Source organism: Hippoglossus stenolepis, chromosome 2 (assembly GCF_022539355.2).
Source record: "Hippoglossus stenolepis isolate QCI-W04-F060 chromosome 2, HSTE1.2, whole genome shotgun sequence".
Taxonomy (NCBI): Eukaryota; Metazoa; Chordata; class Actinopteri; order Pleuronectiformes; family Pleuronectidae; genus Hippoglossus; species Hippoglossus stenolepis.
Genome location: NC_061484.1, coordinates 15100701 through 15118988, shown reverse-complemented (window position 1 = coordinate 15118988; position 18288 = coordinate 15100701). Strand labels below are relative to the sequence as shown.

The window sequence follows — 18288 nt, the reverse complement described above, 5'->3', positions numbered from 1 at the left end:
GTCAATGACATTTTTGCATTTTATTTTGTGCTTACAATTCGTTGATTGTATTATTAATGCGTTTAATCTTTTTTATTGATTTTTCTTATCTATCACTTTTTGAACTCACTCTTTTGTTTTATTGGAGCTTCTCTCCAAAGGTTTTTCACTTATTATTTTTGTGGTAACAGTGATAAACATCTTGCTCGTTTGTTTACAGTGTAGTGTGTGTGTGTGTGTGTGTGTGTGTGTGTGTGTGTGTGTGTGTGTGTGTGTGTGTGTGTGTGTGTGTGTGTGTGTGTGTGTATATATAGAGACCGACAGCGCCCTCTGTTGTCGGCGCTGCGCAAACGCCCGGAGACCTCGCACCGCCTGCGCCGTTTTCTCATTGGCCGCTGTGGGTCTCGTGACCACAACAGAAACATGGCTGCCGCAGCTGCAGTCCGGTCGAGCGTGGGTCTGACTTTGAGACTTTCTCGAGTCAAACCGGACTGTAGCACATGTCCGCTGTACCGGCTGAGGAGCGGTGTGACCGGCGGGGCGGACCGGCAGAGGAGCGGCTCCTTCCACAGCTGCAGGACGATAAACCGACATTTACAGACGAGCATGGGTGAGAGCTGGTGTTTGCTAACAGCTTTAGCCTCAAACAAGACAGTGCCGATGTCCTCAGAAGTGAAGTGATTACCATGAGTTTTAATGAGCGGGGACTAGTAGTGTATTTGTTTACCAGTGACTAGTGCCAGTAATGTTTGTTTTTCATGTGGTGGATGGAGAAGAGCAGTTATTTAAATATGTCCTCTCAATAACACTCCCAGCATTCACTCTGGCAGTGAAACTTTGTGCAACAAGTCCAACACCCCCCTCATCCCTCCATTCAACAACCAGGAGCAGCTGATCTCACCCTCTCTGTCCCCGTGTCCGTCTTTCCAAAAGGTCTCCACCACAGTGAGGAGGGGGTCTCCAATGCTGAGGACCCAGAGGACGTGTAAGTTTGTTGTAAATCAAAGCACACATCCTGCATCTGTAGCACTAGAACAACTTCTCTGCTACTCTCCAGCTGTAAAGTTCAACTTAGTGAAGGCTACATGTGGTTTGCATTCAAGGTCAGTTAAATATTCGCATTTCTTTCCATCCTAACTTCGCCCTGACCATATATCTGTATCGCTGATACTTTGAGGGTCAAGGTGAGGGCGATCCCAGCTGGTAGGGGGGGGGGGGTGCACCCTGGACAGGTCACCAGTCCATGGCAGGAACAACACGTAGAGACAAACAACCATTCACACTCACATCCACACCTACAATGAACCTAACCCCAATCTGCATGTGTTTGGACTGTGGGAGAAAACCCACTCAGACATAGGGAGAACATGCAAACTCTACACAGAAAGACTCCGGCTGAACTGGTGTATTGCAAGTCCAACATACAGACCCTGGTCAGCGCTAAATTCATGTCTGAACACAACAAAATGTGTCCTGAAATCCAATCACACATTCAGGGTGGTCTGGGCCACATTCTTTTCACTGTGTGAACATTTTCAGGAATTTTTCAGGGGATAAACAATATTTAATATCTTGTTATCTGGTAAGTGTAGTGCTTGTAGGACAGGGTGGTGAATTTAAACTTTTTCAAAACTTTTCATCTGACTCAAATGTCTGATTGGCTTAAAAAATGTGTAATTATTTTGAAACCTCATCGTTGATCTTGATTTAATTGGGTTAGATATTTTACTCCTGCTCTCATCTTTGTTGTTTAGGGTGAATGTGGTGTATATAAATCGATCTGGACAGAGGATCCCAGTTAGAGCCAAAGTGGGAGATAATGTTATGTATTTGGCTCACAAGCATGGAATCGAGCTGGAAGGTGAGTGATTAAATCTCTCTTAAATATTTAATCAAAGTTTTAAGACAACTGCTGCTTATTAACTCCGGCAAGGAGGTAATTTATTTTACCCATGTCTGTCTGTTTATTTGTTACCAGGACTATGGGAAAACTACTAAACTTATTTCTACCAAACTTGGGGGATGGGGTCTGACATTTTTGTGTAGATGTGGATTAAGGGGGTGGGGGTCCAGAATTATTTCAGTTTTTTGTATTTTTTTTTTAAATTGCAACATCTGGCATTTTTCTTAAATTTTTCATGGAATGCTTAGATCTTGATTTTTCCAATGTTTAGGACTATGATTCCTGATAAATGAATTAAGGTCATCAGACCACCTCCTTTTTTCTTGTCTATTTTCTACTAACAGAATTAGTCAATCATGTGCAGGGTTTTGCTCTTTACTGAGGGCCGTTTTAATTATTTGTGTTTCTGTTTTATTCAGGAGCCTGCGAGGCATCGTTAGCCTGCTCAACATGTCATGTCTATGTGAACGCTGACCATTTTGACAAACTGCCAGAGCCTGATGAGCGGTAAGTCTTGTGTCCAAACTAATGCAGCTATTTTTCAAAACTTTCCCCTCTGTCTCTTGTCCACACACAAACTAAGTTTTAAGACATTACAATGCAGATTTTTACAAATGCCAGATTTTCTAAATCTCTGGTTTCTGTGTACATGTGTGAACATGTAAAACTGAGCTTATGGAAATGATGTCACAGGTTACTTTGCTCATTCCCACTATTGCCTTGTATATATCATATTAAACTTTAGACCTTGTGCCAGAAACATCCTGGATAAGATGGCGAAACAGTTGTCAAATAACTATAAGCAAAGATATAAGCAAAAAACTGAGCTTCTACTGTTTTGATTTGAAGTTACTACCGCCAGAGGGAAAGAAGCTCACAATGTTCTCTGGTATTTGAAGGATCGTTGACTTTCTCGGAACCTACTGGCCTGGTTTGGTTGTTTTTTTGTGGACGAAGATATTTTGTAAAACAGAGTGGGAAAATATCCGCCTTAGTGTAGACAAGGCCTAATACTAATCTTCCTCTTAAACCATGACATTTACATTTCAACTAATGTGTGATAGGGTGAAAGTACAATCACTGTTATATTTACTGATTTGATTAATGTTGGTTGTCAGGGAGGATGACATGCTGGACATGGCGCCCATGCTCCAGGAGAACTCCCGGCTGGGGTGCCAGATAATTCTCACTCCAGAGATGGACGGCATCGAGTTGACCTTGCCCAAAGTCACCAGGAACTTCTATGTGGACGGCCATGTTCCCAAACCTCACTGAGAAGAGGCACAAAAGATGAAGAAGGGGGACTGGGAAAGAAATGAGAGCGTCTCTGTGAGCTAGACACCTCGTGTGCTGGTTGAGAGAGGGCGACGCACGGCTAAGATAGTAACGTCCGTAGCAACTCCCAAGACGTCTTGCCGACTGACAAATTCAACAGTTGACCATTGACATGACAGGCCTGCAGATGAGATCACACATAGTCAGATACTGAGTCTCACTGAGGGTCAAACTAATGGTTTGTTCCAAAAACAACTGATGGTTTGACTGATAATGTATTTATTTATGTGGAGCATTCTCAGGCCCAAACTAGACACAATTCAATCTAAACTGTTTTTTGAGAGGACTTTGACATTTTATGGTTGTCATTGTTGAGCCATTTTTTAACAAAGTCTATCTTTGTGCCGTCAAATGGAACATTCCTTGTTACAGCTCATATACGCACAAGTATCACATGATGTTCTCTGTTCATCATTTTCACACTTTTTGATTTTTCAGATATTGTATACATGGCATTTATTCTCATTTTTATGAGTCTGGTTCTTTTGTGGGTGTTTTTGTTTTTCTCCTGCAAGGACTAAAGCCAGATACAGAGGAAGCAGCTGTATATTATAATTAAGTGTATCTGGAAACCTAAGGTTGGTGGCAGGGTGGACTCTTAAATACACAAACCAGACTGTTGAAACTAATTGTATTCACTATAAACTAAATAATCATTCTTTGTGAGTTGTGTTTCTGAAGGTCAGAGGAAAGATGCGTGTTGAAGCACTTCCTGTCAGGTGACAGTGATTGTGGCTCGATGAGTTGAAGTGGTTCAGGTTTGCTGTGATCCTGGCTTGAAGCTGGTCGACACACGAAATCAGTTTACCTCATCTCCCCTTTACTTGTTAGCTCTACTCTACTTAATCCAGCTTACACACAAATGTCAGTGAATTGTGTGTATTATGTATTAGAAAACATTTAAAGTTGTGCAATAAAAATTGTTTTCAAAAGTATGTTTTGTACACTTCCTCCATTACCACTTAGAGAAAAATGGCAAAAGTGAAGCCAACATTGATATATCCAGACTATTCAATACTAGTTGGTTGCATATACAAATACCAAATACCTAGAAAGGCCTCACGTGTTGTTGCAGAGAGCTGTTTGCTGCAGCAGCTTCCAGGTGACACTGGAGTTCGCTGAGGGGCCACACTTTTATCCCCCTGCAGGTGTAATCTGTGTAAACCAGGAACACCCGTGCATGCAGCTCAACACGACAGGAGCCGGTCATGGCCACCAGCTCCACCGGTGTGGCCCCGGCTCGTCTGTATCAGCTGATGATCGATCCTGGTGGTTAATGGTGAGAATCGACACATGCAGCGATCGGTGGATGTTGGGTTTGATTTTGAGAACAAGTTCTTGTACCGTTGATCCTCAGGCCTTGATGGCAGAGAAGGGGTTAGCTAAAGAGGCCATGACAGGTCAGAAAGGAGGACTGATGATGAGAAGAAGAAGAAGGATCGGTGAGGTTGATGTGAGAATGTGATCGCAGGGCCCAAGTGATGTACGATCACAGGTTATGGATCAAAGTTTGCGATCATTAGATGTATAATGTCCATCCATGAAATCGGATACTAAAACAGACACCGATCTAAAGCTTAAATGAAGCCATGGTGAATTGATGCGGACATGAGGAGATATACTCGGTGGTTACAGACATTGTAAGGTCACGATCTGTGATTGTGGGAAACCGATTTTAACATTCAAGTCGCTTTTATACACGTTTCTATATTCATGTATAAAAACCAGTGGATCAATCACTGCGATCAGCTCGTGCGCTCGCGACAGTTTAAAAAGTTGACCCCCGCGAAAATCTGCGACAATCGTCAAACTTCAGCTGCTGCATCAGAGTCCGAGGAGAAATTCAACCGCAGCTTTGTTTCATTGTTACCGGTGAGTTTAAAAAAGTTCGATTTAATAAAAGAAACGTCTCTATTTAAAAACAACAACAACACACGGTGTCCACACGGAGAATGTGCAGCTTTACTGTATTTAACTTTGGAACAGCAGTGACAACCCTAACAACAATAACCCGGATTTTCTTGGGCCACAAAGATAGAATGTATTTTTTTTTTTTTTAAACTGTCGATTTATGTTGTCAACTGCAAAAGTGTTGTAGCACTAGCTTACACAGGAGCTCAGTTACAGCAGCTGTTTAAATGGTAAAGTAGCTATTTTCTAAATCCAAGACCTCTTATTTACTCCCTAGAATCTTCTCCAACCACCATCACTGTGTTTTGTAGAATATAAGGTCATGTGACACATATTCAACAGCCTTAAGAGGTAAAAACATTAGGGGTTACACAAGGAATATGAATTATTAGATAAAAGTCTTAAAAAATGTTTTATTATTGTCTTAGAAACTATGTCTGAGGGCAGTGTTTTTGTGTGTGTGTGTTCCTTTCTGATGCAGACACCTCAACATGAGCACAGGACCGACGACACAAGCCACTTTTATTCAAGGAAACCAGAAGACGGCGGAGCAGGATGCGTCTCACTCTGCACTCTTCTACCTCCTCCAAGAAGTTTCCAGGCTGGCGTCTCCTGGCCACAGCAGTGTCCTGGGTACAAACTCGCCCTCCGAAAGGCTCGATGAGGCGTCCACACCGGGGGGGTTCATCGTTGAAACGGAGGTAGAGGATGAGCATTTAGGATATGATAGTTTCTGCCAGCACAGTTTCTCGCCTTTAAATCTGTTGAACAAAGTGGAGGAGGAAAGTCACAGCAGCAAGGTAATGAGTTTGAACGAGCCGCGTCGCAAAGGTTCCAGCCCCTTGAAAGTGCTGAGTCTGATCAACCTGCAGTGTGACAGGATCCTGCATCAGGGAGATGTAGAGGAGCCGCACCCAAGTTCAGTATCATCCAAGGCAAAATTAGGCCGTTCAACAGCCAGGTCGTCAACTGCTGCAGCCGATGTTACAGGACACGGGGTTGGAAGTGACACTTCTCATATCAAGAGACAAGAAATCACAGCCTCTGTCCGTGATGTGGAAGATGTGAGAGGGCTCAGTATTTATAAAGACTCCCAGGTGGGTTGTAGTCTTCAACCTCAGCCTGCTGAAATAACAGACACTGTTTTACCAGAGCTGATGAAGGATAATGCAACTGCCTCCTCTCAACCACAACATTGGGACAAAAGGGAGGCCATGTTTAATGTTAACAGAGAATTCGAGTTGAGCCAGGAGTGTAAGACGGACTTTTTCAATGTACCCTTCTCTGAAAATGCTTTGTCACAAGCACACAGGCACAGTGCACCCATTAATACCCAGCTGATTGTAAATTCAAATGAAGAGACAAGTGTATATCTACCGAAGCCAGCACTGACAGTAGACTGCAACGCAAACATTGTGTTGACCCCATGTGACACCCAGCTGTCGCCCCCGAGCGCTGAGAGGTGTCTTTCATTCCTAAAAACTGATATCAGAACCACAGGACCTAATCCATCAAAGGAGGCATCACCCACAGTTGAACAACTAAAATCCTCAAGCTACAATGTGCCTTCTGCAAACTCACAACCAGAACTCAGGCCTGTGCAAAACGAGGAAATTGCTCCTCCGTCTTCCTGGCAGTGGAGAACCAAGACTCCAAGAAAACAACCTCATCCCAGCCGGAGTGTTGACATCCAAGACACAGACATCCAGGGAGTGACGTTCAGGATGGGCTCGGAGCTGGACGACAGCAGGGAGCAGTGTCGGCTCCTCATAACTTCAAAGTACAGGTACTGACAGATTTACTGCATTTTTTGGGTGTGTGTGAGTTTAGAAGATGGTGATTTAAATGTATAGAATTTGCACACATTGCTGGTGTCTGCTGCACGCGTACCCTTCACAGCAAGGAGCTCTTCAAGTGTGTGAGAAAGCCGAGGCTGAGGACACGGACATCCCAGAAAACCCTCAAAACTTGCAGCTCAGATGAGGAGAGTGACCTGACGGTTTCCAGTGAGTAACACCTGAGTACCTGCACTCTTCGGTGAAGCTTTGCATACCTTACTACACCTGCTCCAAAGAGTAATGTTGAGTCCTACAAGTATCTCATTAATGAAATATTCATGAATCTTTATCTCTATTTGTATGAACTGAAAATCACAGGGTTGTCTCTAAATACAGTTTCTATAACCTACAGGGAGAAAAGGGAAACATATTCAAATGTAAATGTGTATCATGTAGATTATGTATCGCTGCAGAAATGCCAATTTTCTCCACTAGGGGGTGCCACTTTATTACAAGGTGTAAGGCAACAGCATCATTTGCTTAGGACAGGGTCTAAACATTTATAAATCTTAAGTGAAACTGCTGTGTAAACATTCTAACACCATAATGTTTATCATGACAAGTGCCCTTCATGCCAAGTAGCAAACACAGAAAAGTGAGTCAAAGTGGACTATATGTTCAAACATGTCATTTTTAGTGTCAGCTATACGACCATTATTATTTTTACATCGTTGGATTTCTAAGAGGAGGATTTACTTGAAGTTTATCACAGTGACATAGATGTTACATATGTTTTACTGATCGTTTACGGATGAGAACATTTGCATCCGATTGAAGCTATTGTTTTCAGTCAATGTTCAACATTAACAAATATGTTTGAGCCACAGAATGACGTCAAATAATGCAGATTAATAATCTAATGGATTGTCTTGAATTTGTGGTTGCCTTACACACACTTTTTCTTTTTCTTTATATTTACAAATAAACTTGTTGCAATATGATTGTTTCTCTCTGCCGCATCAGAGGATAAAGTCTGTGCATCGTGCGGCACCAGGAAGACGCCCATGTGGAGAGATGCAGAGGATGGGACCCCGCTCTGTAATGCCTGTGGGATAAGGTAGCTCATATTAATACCACTGGCTGTTAAATATTTGTAAAATGCAAACAACTATGTCACATAAGTTTCTTCCACAGTGGCATGATTTAGTTTATGATGTTTACATGAGTTGCTAGGTGTGTGTGTGTGTGTGTGTGTGTGTGTGTGCGTGATGCGTATGGACGTGTGTGAATATTAGCCCTGCAAGGCCCAAGATGATTTGAAACACTGGGTGGCATTATTAATAATGTGATGTCAAACCAGAGTGTGTTTCATCAAAGAACATTCATCTAATCACTCGTGTATCTCTTTACAAGGTATAAGAAGTACAGAGTGCGCTGTGTCAACTGCTGGCATATCCCCAGGAAAGAGGGCAACTCCAACTCATGCTGCCTCAGGTGTGGAAACTTGGTGAGGCTGACCTCAGCTCAACGGAAACACACAACCTAGGGAACCTACACAGAGAAAAGGCTTTTTATGTCCACATGTGACGGAGCTGTGCACACACCAGCACAAGACTGTACCCTCTCTGTTGCTGTTGTTCTTTGTCCTCGACAATTCAGTACAGATGTTAAGGCAAAAAAGAAAGAACCAACACCAGCCTCTTGTATTTTACTTGACTCAGGGTATTTAAATTAGTTTCACTGCCTCAGTGAATTCCTAACAGAATTCATTCACTTCAGCTCCATGGTTGCCATTAAAGTGCTGTATACATCACAAGAAAACATAAAAAAAATTAACTAAATCAATAAACTGGCAAAAATCCTTTAAAACTAGAACCTTCCAAAACTTAAAAATGGACACTGTAAGAGAGTGGTCTGCACCTCTATCTTTCCTGCACTGGTCCTTGTATTGTAGCATGTGTGACAAAGTTTATTCAGTTGATTGTTTTTGTCTTCCCTCTGTCTGCTGAGCACAGAGCACAGACAGTTTGTAGCAGAGCTCGGAGTCATTTAGCACAAATAAACAGGACTCTGTAGGGCTACTCTAAGAACTACACACATTCTGTGGAAAGTTTATTCATAATTGTTGTGAGTTTTCATCTAAATAGCTTCAGTGTTGCTCGTGTATAATGGTCGTTGGTCTCCAACAACAGCTGCAATACAAAGTTATCTCTGTGCAGGACCAAAAAACTGCAACCTGAGCTCAGTGTTGTGCTCACTGTTATTAACTGCAAAATAATTAACTTCATCGTGGCCTTGACAGCAAGTCTGTCTGCCACATACTTAGTTACACAAGTTAAATTATTTATTTTGTTCGTCATAATTTCTAACTTCTTTTTTGGATGTTTGTTTATCTTGGTGTTCATTTGGGTTGTTGCTGCTAACGTTGGTGCATTTTTTTCCTGTGAGGAAAGAAACCCTCTTTGTGTGAACTTGCATGGGTTTGGGTTTGTATTAAAGTCTGTATATAACACTCTGTTTCCCAGCTCTTTCATGTGTGTAGCTGCATGAGCACTGCCCGGTCTTGATCTAAATATTATACCCACACGAAAATGCAATTAGAAAATAGTATAATAGTTTTAGAGGGGTGCCCTACACATAACCTATCACATTAAACTGTATGTGAGGGGGAAGAATTGTTCATTAATGAGGCTTCCCACAGTTTCCTTAGCCCACCCTGCAGTAGTGACCTGTGTACCAAGTGGGTGGCCTCACACAGATTGATACAGTGCAGCTATTATTTCAAAATGGATTACGTCTTCTGATTTGAAACAGCCAGAGAGAGAGAGTTGTCTCTCTCACCATGAGCCAAAATGTCAAGTGAAGAGGAACTGAGGGAAATGAGCATTGTGTTGGCCAACAACATGAAAAGACTAAGCTCTATAAAATGTATACATACTTCAGCCCAAACCAGGTTCACCTGCTGTTGACATGTTAACATTGCAATTTCAAACAATAATAAACATGTGATGGGAAGTAACTGAGAACATTTACCTTCAGTTTAGTAGATCACTCCAGAGGCTAATATTTAACTAAGATAAGATCAAACTTTACTGATCCCACACTGGGGATATTAATTTGTTAAAGCAGCAGATAGAATCAAGTAGACGAGACTATAAAAGGCAATAAAATATAAATGATTTTTTTTTATAAAAATGCAAAGAATATGTACATTATATACACCTTTGAGTTCAGATGTGAATTAGTATAATGACATTGAAATGGATATTGAAATAGACATATCCATTTACATGTATATGCAAGTATAGAATTAATGATTTTCACACTAAGAGGCATGTGGAATACTATAATATGATATAATTGGTATACGTTATACAGATAACGTGCAAAAGGACATTTACAGCTCGACAATCATTACTTTGTGGATTAAGTTATTTTTTTATGTAAAAGGATGTTGAGCTTCTACAACTAATTGCTCATATATGTAGCTTAAGTTAAAGTTGGCTCCACATTGATCAATTACGAAGCTCATCACAAATTAAGTCAATGATAAAAGTCAACAATATAATTTATTATTAGAGCCAATCTCCATTGATCGTCCTCTGATTAAAAATGGAGTTTAAATTTTTAACTCCCACCGCTGCTAATCAATACACATAGGGACTATGAAGTCCATGAAGGTACAGGCTATAATAGGCCTATAAATCTAAATAAACAAAATATTGTACAAACCATTAATTTGATCATAGAACTGAGTGGATTACCAATCATCAGTTATTGCTACAGGACCATTAATAATCTGAAGCTTCATGTCTCAGCTCATTGTTGTGTTCAGGAGGAGGAGGAAGTTTGCAGTGGGGGCTGAAAAGTGGAGGATACAGTCTGATGCGTAACTTTTAGTGAATGAAAGGGGAGAAGGGGGTTTGCGCCTGCTTCGTCCAAGACAGGCGCTCAGCCACCGGACACTCTGGGGACCATGACCTTGGACTGTATGGAGCTGGAGACGGACTCCACTCCTCGGCTGCGGGAGGATGGAGGCTTCTCTGTGCGTGTGCAGCGAGGTGCCGGCTGGGGAGGGTCCTCGGCGAAGCCCCCCTACTCGTACATCGCTCTCATCACCATGGCCATCCTGCAGAGCCCAGAGAAGAGGCTGACCCTCAGTGACATATGTGATTTTATCAGCCAGCGCTTCGCGTATTATCGGGAGAAGTTCCCCGCGTGGCAGAACTCCATACGGCACAACTTGTCTCTGAACGACTGCTTCGTGAAGATGCCCCGGGAGCCTGGGAATCCCGGGAAGGGAAACTACTGGACCCTGGATCCCATGTCCGCAGATATGTTTGAGAATGGGAGTTTTCTTCGGCGGAGGAAACGCTTCAAGAGGAGACACTTCCTTTTGGGAACGGTGAAGGAGTCCGAGGCGCAAGAGCGCATCAGCCGCATGTCCGTGTTTCCTCTGCTCGGAGCGCGCAGGATGGTTTCTTGTCTCCAGGGTCTTGACCTGGACACAGGAGGGGGTTTAAGACCCCCCACTAGTCCCAGCCTCCCACCTGTGAGCCGGATTATACCTGAGCTCTCCTCGCTTCTCTCCAAGACTTTCCCCTCGTCTTTAACCTTTGAACATCTCCACCCGGGACGCTGCGCCCTCGTCGCACCTCTGCCTCCAAACTTCATGCCTCCTGTACCCAACTACCCTGTTACTCAGTTATCCACTGTTCCTGTTGGCATCTTTAAACATTTCCTCTAACTTAATTTGATTTGATGATCTAATGATGAGGATAGGAGTTTGAATGTCTGAACTCACAGAGAAATTAACAGAATCTCCTTCCCCGCTAGATAAACTCTTGGTACTTTATATAAATATAACTCTGGCTATGGCCTAAACTTACAACTAGGCCAATGTATTTGTGTGTTTGCTTGACGCAAATGATGTTGAATAAATTATATTTTACGGCTCTTATAAGGTTTGGAATAAAAATGCCATGGTATTTACACCTTCTGTGCAGTTTGACGGGTTTATCATTATTCATAAACACAATTGAATAATGAAGGTCATTAGGCTGTCTTCGTTTTCACGTTACCATTTGTAGAGAGTTTTTCTTAGTTATCAAATAATACATGTATTTACTGAATTGAAAGATCTGAGCGAAGTGAGCAACTAAAACTTCACAGTATAACTGACTGATTCCCCAAAATAATAATAATAATAATAATAATAATAATAGTAGTAGTAATAGTACTCAGGAGATTTAAAGTGTTCCGATGTGACAGTGGATGATTGGTCTTCTTTCCTAAAAATGTTAAAAGAATGTGTGTGTGTGTGTGTTTGCTTTTCTTTGATGGCCAATTTAGCTTCAATACCGTCAATGTGAGGTCCTCACAAAATTCGAAGGGTTGTTTGAGGGTGAGTCTTGGTTTTAGTATTAGGGTTAGAATTAGATTTAGGTAAGGGGTTAGGGTTCGAGTGTGTGTGTGTGTGTGTGTGTGTGTGTGTGCATGTGTTCCATGTATTATGTTGTGGGGACCTAAATCTCATTATAGGGACTTGACTTTCTCATGGGGACAAAAAGCAAGCCCTCATAATTTAAATCATTACATTTTAAGGTGAAGACATGTTTTAAGGTTGGGTTAAGTTTAAGTTTAGGTCATGGTTACATTTAAGGTTAGGTTCAGGTTAAGGTTCAGGTTAGGGTTAGGCAAGTATAGTAACTATGGATAAGCATAGAGTAGGTCTCCAGGAAATCATTGTAAATCAATGTAATGTACTCTGAATGGAGACACAACTGTGTGTGTCTGTGAGAGAGAGAAAGAGAGAGACGTGTAGCACATCATGTTAGAAGGTGGGTCCACTTCAGTCAACACAGGCCTGTAGCAACACACGCGGCTCTTGTAAAAGTCTCTGAAGCTCAAATAAGTAACACGTGCAGTGTTTGCTCCGTCAGCATGTAGTGCACATGAAATACATCTGGTCATCTGGTCGCCAGGTGATATCAGCCTGTCACTGTCCTCAATGAAGGGAAGTCACGGCAATGTCCTTACAAGAACAAAATGGAAACATAAAAAGCTAAATGATGAGTTAGTCAGAGTTAACGACAAATTCAAAGATTTTTAATGTGCTTTCCTGTGATCACCTGTTAAGAACATCAATGCCTAACAACCCTTACAAGTGGTGAAACATATTTTTCGGGTTATAATAAATTGACCTCTTATTCAAGTATCTCAACTTTCTGAAACATGAAGGTGTCACAGTGTTTACTTCAGTCTATCAACAACTCATTTGGTAATATATGTAAAGTACAGTCAGTTTACAATATTGACTGTTTTGCTCTAGATACATTTATCCCTCAAATGTGTTGAGGAGAAAATGATGTTAGTCGTATCAGATGTTTTCATATGCAAACAGCTGCCTTCCTCAAACAACCACTCCAGGGAGCTGTTGGCTTTTTCCTTTCATGCTCAGTCATGTTTAGACTTCATTCAATTATAGCACACTTACACACTTGTTTCCAAAATCTCTGTATCTCCATTTAGTGTGGAACAATAAAGTCAGACAGAGAAAAGTGAGCACAGCCCTGAGATGAGCTTGAACTCAGTGGCAGGTTGGAGTGGAGTGTAAATATTTAGAAGAAAGGGAAGTCGTTAGGCCTCAGAACCAGGAATAGACAGATGACACTGACACAGCAGAGTCTCCCATGAGCTGATAATGTATCCAGAGCAGCCAAAGGGACTCTCTGAGGTCTCACTGTGACTGTATGAGACCCCAGACACTATTAGACCAAGTCTAAAATCCATTCATCAACAACATATCAATATTTTAAAAATGGAGTTAACTGAGTGACACGTTGGAAGAGAGTTTATCAGAAAGTTGGCCCAGCTACACCTGATTGCATTTAGTACATATTTTAAAAGTTCTTAGTCATGTGCCAGTAGCTTATATCTTGATGGCTCAAAGAGCACATACACTCTGTAAGGCTAGAGTCAACTGAAATTCAGTGACTGCAACAAATATGCCTGATTCTTTTAATTTAGATCCATTCACATCATTCTTTGCAGGAGATTTTTCAAAAAGTCCAGCTTACAATAATCAAACAAATAATCCATCAAGTTGTCTTTAAGTATTCCTGCTAACGAAAGACAGATGAACAACACAAAGAAAAAACGCAGCATACAATATATAAATATATTTATATTTTAAATATTTGAAAAATATAATATCCATCTGGATTAAACTCAATGTCTGCTGAAAAAAAAAGGTGGGTAAAATTCTACATGACTATAGTTATTTTTTTAACAAATGAGTGATGTGAGGGACTTTCATTTCATTTTGACAGGAGTCCAGTGTTGTATTGATATTGGTAACAGGAAAAATAAGTTTCCTGCTGATTTAGTTTTGGCAGATCATCTGTTTCCTGTGGTGAAACCTGCTGAATAACATTTTACTATAAACCACTTACAAGCACATTCATTTCTGAAAAAGGAACTTTTAATTGGTTTTACATTGCATTCTATACTGGTGAAATCACATTATTTTTGTACATTTGCACAATTGTCATGGTTTGTAAAGACAGAGGATTTTCACATGTTGTAGATACAAACCAACGAGGCTATCTGCTTAATTTCTTTCTTCTCCCCACACTCCATTACACATGCAAACAAACCCTTACGAAGCTAGGTCTTAGTCAGCAGTCGTCTCTACTTCAGTGATGTTTGTCTCGCCAGCTGAAGACTGCAGTTATGAAGAGTGAGAGCATGGGCAGTGTCGTGTTCTTTTTTCCTCAGGTAGTGAGGGTAGAGTCGGTCTGGTTCAAAAAAGTATTTATTTAGAAGCAATGAAAAGGTACAGCATAGCTATGTGCACATAGCTATGGGCACTCAATACACAGCCTCGGCTTTCTAGTAGCACGGGGTAGTCAAGAGTCTGACTGGACGACAGGTGCAATATTTATAATAATAGGTAGAACTACATTGGTCAATATGAGAAGTCACGTGGCTAGTGCAGGCTGGTCCCAGCCTCTAGGTACTGGAATCCAGCCAATGATGAGAGCTGATCCCGTTCGTCCCTCCTTAGATAGTAGCTGGGAAAATCTTCACATTCTGACAGTGTTTTTGTTTGGTGTTTTAAAACAAGCCTTGAATCGGCTGACAGCTTGTGAGTTTTCAGTATGGCATCAGCATTTTCTAGACAAACAACGCCTTTCCTATCTGTCCTTCAGACCCTAGTGGCAGCTGCTTGAATTCTTTCTAAGGGTATGTCACAGTTTTTAAGAAAACAGTGCTGCATTCATGTATGTGTGATGTTTGAATAAAGCTAATGGAGTTTAGGCTGTAATATAGTAAGTTAGGTATGAGAACAGGTTAAAAATTACAGTGTATTGTATGCCACAGATGTACAGTCTTCTCAAACAGGCATTATCAGACAGGTGCAAGACTGAACTGCGATGTGACACACACAAACACAAACAAACAATCAACTAGATTAAAACCAGCCAACAGCGGCTACTATAGTCACTATCTGAAGGCCGCATTTTCCCATATTAGCCAAACTGCCCCCCTGTCCAACATACTGCACTTGTTTAGAGTTCAGTTTCATTGCCATCTTCACAGACACATACTCAAAGAAAAACATAGATTTTAGTCTTAACAGCAGGCAGGTCGGTGAGCGACAGACAGGAACACCAGCCAATCATTTTATTTTCTATTTCTGAATGAAATGATTGGTCATTTTTATTACAGTCCTGTGAGGGCCACAGAAAAAACTTTAAAAAATAAAAAGGTTTCAGAAACAAATGATCAATCCTACATTTATTAAAAACACTAGTCACAACAGCTCTTACATTTTTCTCTTTTCATTTGGAAAAAAGAAGGGTACACTAAGAAGAACATTATAAACAGAGTGTCAATGCCACATCATTTCAAACAAATCCAAATGCAAGCAGCTCTTTTAAAATATAGTAGCACTTAATAAATTTTAATAAAAAAAGCTTTGATTATGATCTGTCACTTAATAATCATTATATCTATCGAGGCTCATAGAGTCTCTTGAGTCTCAATGTTTTGTAGGCTACAACAACAGTACTGATGTTATCTGTCCAATGCCTTGCTCGACCTGGCTGCAGCTAAACATCACGGAAGATATCTGGTTCAGTTTTTCCCCCTCCCCACGCTCCATAAGACACACAAACCAACCCTTACCAACATAAGCCAGGTCTGAGTAACCACTGGTTCCACTGTTAATGATCCAGGGTTTGCTCCATTTGTCTGGATCCTGTGGGGATTTGTTCAGATACACTCCTAAATTAACCCTTTTGCACACATGGGTTGGGTGGGTGAAGAGCAGCCAGGTGTTGTTGCTGTTGTCTTCATCCTTAGTATCTGCATCTTCACTTTGAGCTGGAAAGGAGACCACACTACCCTGACAACCTGAAGCCGTTTCAACAATCTTCTCACTCCCCTTACTGCCGGTCTGGTTGGCAAAAGCGACACCCTCGTTCTGACTGACAGCTTCCACTCGATGGCCACTCTTACTACGGGCGTTGCAGTAGACAACATAGTTGCCTTTGTCATCTAAGAGCTCTGCCATTTGACATTCACCTGATTCGGTTTGAAGCATGTTGCCAAACTGCCACTTTGTGTATGGATGATCAGCGTACAGGGCGAGTGCATATGAAGTAGAGGCCCAACCTTTCAAACAGCAACAGGAGCTTAGCTCATTTCGATAAGCATGGACAGGAACAATCAACCTGCCGCTCTGTGTTTGAAGAGCATGGACCGGCCCAACAGCAAATGTGGCCCAGCAACAGATTTCACACTGCTTCATGCAAGTCAAATCTGTCAGCGCGCTCCAGTTTTCACCATCATCGGTGGTGGTGATGTAGCAGAGCCGAGCCTTGTTGCAGCCAGATTTTGTCTACCAGTTTTCTGAGTACAAATTTTGAACACAGATAAAAAACAGGTACAGTTTGTTATTCTTCTCATCATACACTGGGTAGGGGCTCATGGTACGGTGTCCAGGAAGAAGTGCATTTTTCACTTCTTTTAGCTCCGTCCACTAGAAAAGACACAATTCAGAGGTGTGTAAATAAAATAATAAAATAAAAGTCAATCTAGTTCTGAATATTCACATGTATTTCAGCCATTAGAAAAACAGAATGCTTGTAGGACAATTACCTGAATCTCATTTAGAATTCGTCACTCATTTGGCTTTCCTGTTTTCATCACCAGCTTTTCAGCATCGGAATCACTCAAAGTCTTCCGCTTCTCTGCAAAGGCGAGAAGAGTTTGGTTTTTTCTGTTGTAGCAAAGAGCAGGAATCCTGTACACACATCCATCCTGATAGTCAAAGACAGGCTGCTTCTCCTGAAGTTGGTTTTCCGATGGTTTTCCAAATTTATTTCCCATGGTGGGTTTACACGTATAAAACAGTCACTCTAAAGAGAAAAGAACAGACTCTTAATGTGTGTCTCTCACAATCACAAAGTCTGCTGCTGCATTTATAGAGGGAGGAGGTCTTGAATAAAGATTGTCGGCTGATGATAAATGAAGATGAAGAGGAAGTTCAGCTGGGCCAGAGCCAAAGCTATTTGAAAGTTTCTTTCTATTAAAAAAAAAAGACTCTTTACTTGCTAACACTGTGTCACTAAATTATGCCTGAGAAGTATTAAGTTCGATCCTGTGATCACCTATTAAGCACATCTATGCTAACAACCCTTACAAGTGGTGAAACATATTTTTTAGGGTTATAATAAATTGACCTCTTCAAGTATCTCAGCTTTCTGAAACATGAAGGTGTCACAGTGTTTACTTCAGTCTATCAACAACTCATTTTGCAGTTGTAATATATGTAAAGTACAGTCAGTTTTACAATAATCGACTGTTTTGCACTGAATACATTTATCCCTCAAATGTGTTGAGGAAAATGATGTTAGTCGTATCAGATATTCTTCCATATGCAAACAGCTGCCTTCCACTCAAACAACCCTCAGGGAGCTGTTGGCTTTCCTTTCATGCTCAGTCATGTTTGAACCTTCATTCAATTATAGCACACTTACACACTTGTTTCAAAATCTCTGTATCTCCATTGCAGTGTGGAACATTAAGTCGAGACAGAGAAAAGTGAAGCACAGCCCCTGAGATGAGCTTGAACTCAGTGGCAGGTTGTAGTGGAGTGTAAATATTTTGAAGAAAGAGGAAGTCGTTGGAGGCCTCAGAACCAGGAATAGACAGATGACACTGACACAGCAGAGTCTCCCATGACTGATAATAATGTATCCAGAGCAGCCAAAGGGACTCTGAGGAGTCTCACTGTGACTGAGACCCAGACACTGTTAGACCAGAAGTCTAAAATCCATTCATCAACAACATATCAATATTTAAAAGCAAATT

The 18288-nt window shown here is 41.3% G+C and overlaps 4 protein-coding genes across 4 annotated transcripts; 3 read left to right on the top strand and 1 right to left on the bottom strand.

The window, feature by feature from the left end:
• The first annotated feature begins 366 nt into the window (after positions 1–366).
• fdx2 (ferredoxin 2) lies at positions 367–4152 on the top strand. The gene is made up of 5 exons (XM_035145296.2): positions 367–589; positions 913–964; positions 1734–1840; positions 2302–2389; positions 3001–4152. Exons 1-5 carry the CDS (start codon positions 403–405, stop codon positions 3155–3157), a joined length of 591 nt encoding a protein of 196 aa, XP_035001187.1. The 5' UTR covers positions 367–402; the 3' UTR covers positions 3158–4152.
• A 127-nt stretch (positions 4153–4279) lies between these two features.
• Positions 4280–9418, top strand: zglp1 (zinc finger GATA like protein 1). Its single transcript, XM_035166593.2, has 5 exons — positions 4280–4496; positions 5610–6914; positions 7028–7134; positions 7930–8023; positions 8320–9418. Exons 2-5 carry the CDS (start codon positions 5620–5622, stop codon positions 8450–8452), a joined length of 1629 nt encoding a protein of 542 aa, XP_035022484.2. The 5' UTR covers positions 4280–4496; positions 5610–5619; the 3' UTR covers positions 8453–9418.
• A 1328-nt stretch (positions 9419–10746) lies between these two features.
• Positions 10747–11900, top strand: LOC118115462 (forkhead box protein D1). The gene has a single exon (XM_035166622.2). The coding sequence runs from the start codon at positions 10883–10885 to the stop codon at positions 11651–11653; it is 771 nt and encodes a 256-aa protein (XP_035022513.1). The 5' UTR covers positions 10747–10882; the 3' UTR covers positions 11654–11900.
• Positions 11901–15967: 4067 nt separating this feature from the next.
• Positions 15968–17085, bottom strand: LOC118119592 (sialidase-4-like). Its single transcript, XM_035173667.2, has 2 exons — positions 17074–17085; positions 15968–16954 (listed from the first exon to the last, which is right to left on the bottom strand). The coding sequence occupies exon 2, from the start codon at positions 16721–16723 to the stop codon at positions 15968–15970; it is 756 nt and encodes a 251-aa protein (XP_035029558.2). The 5' UTR covers positions 16724–16954; positions 17074–17085.
• Between the last annotated feature and the right edge of the window lie 1203 nt (positions 17086–18288).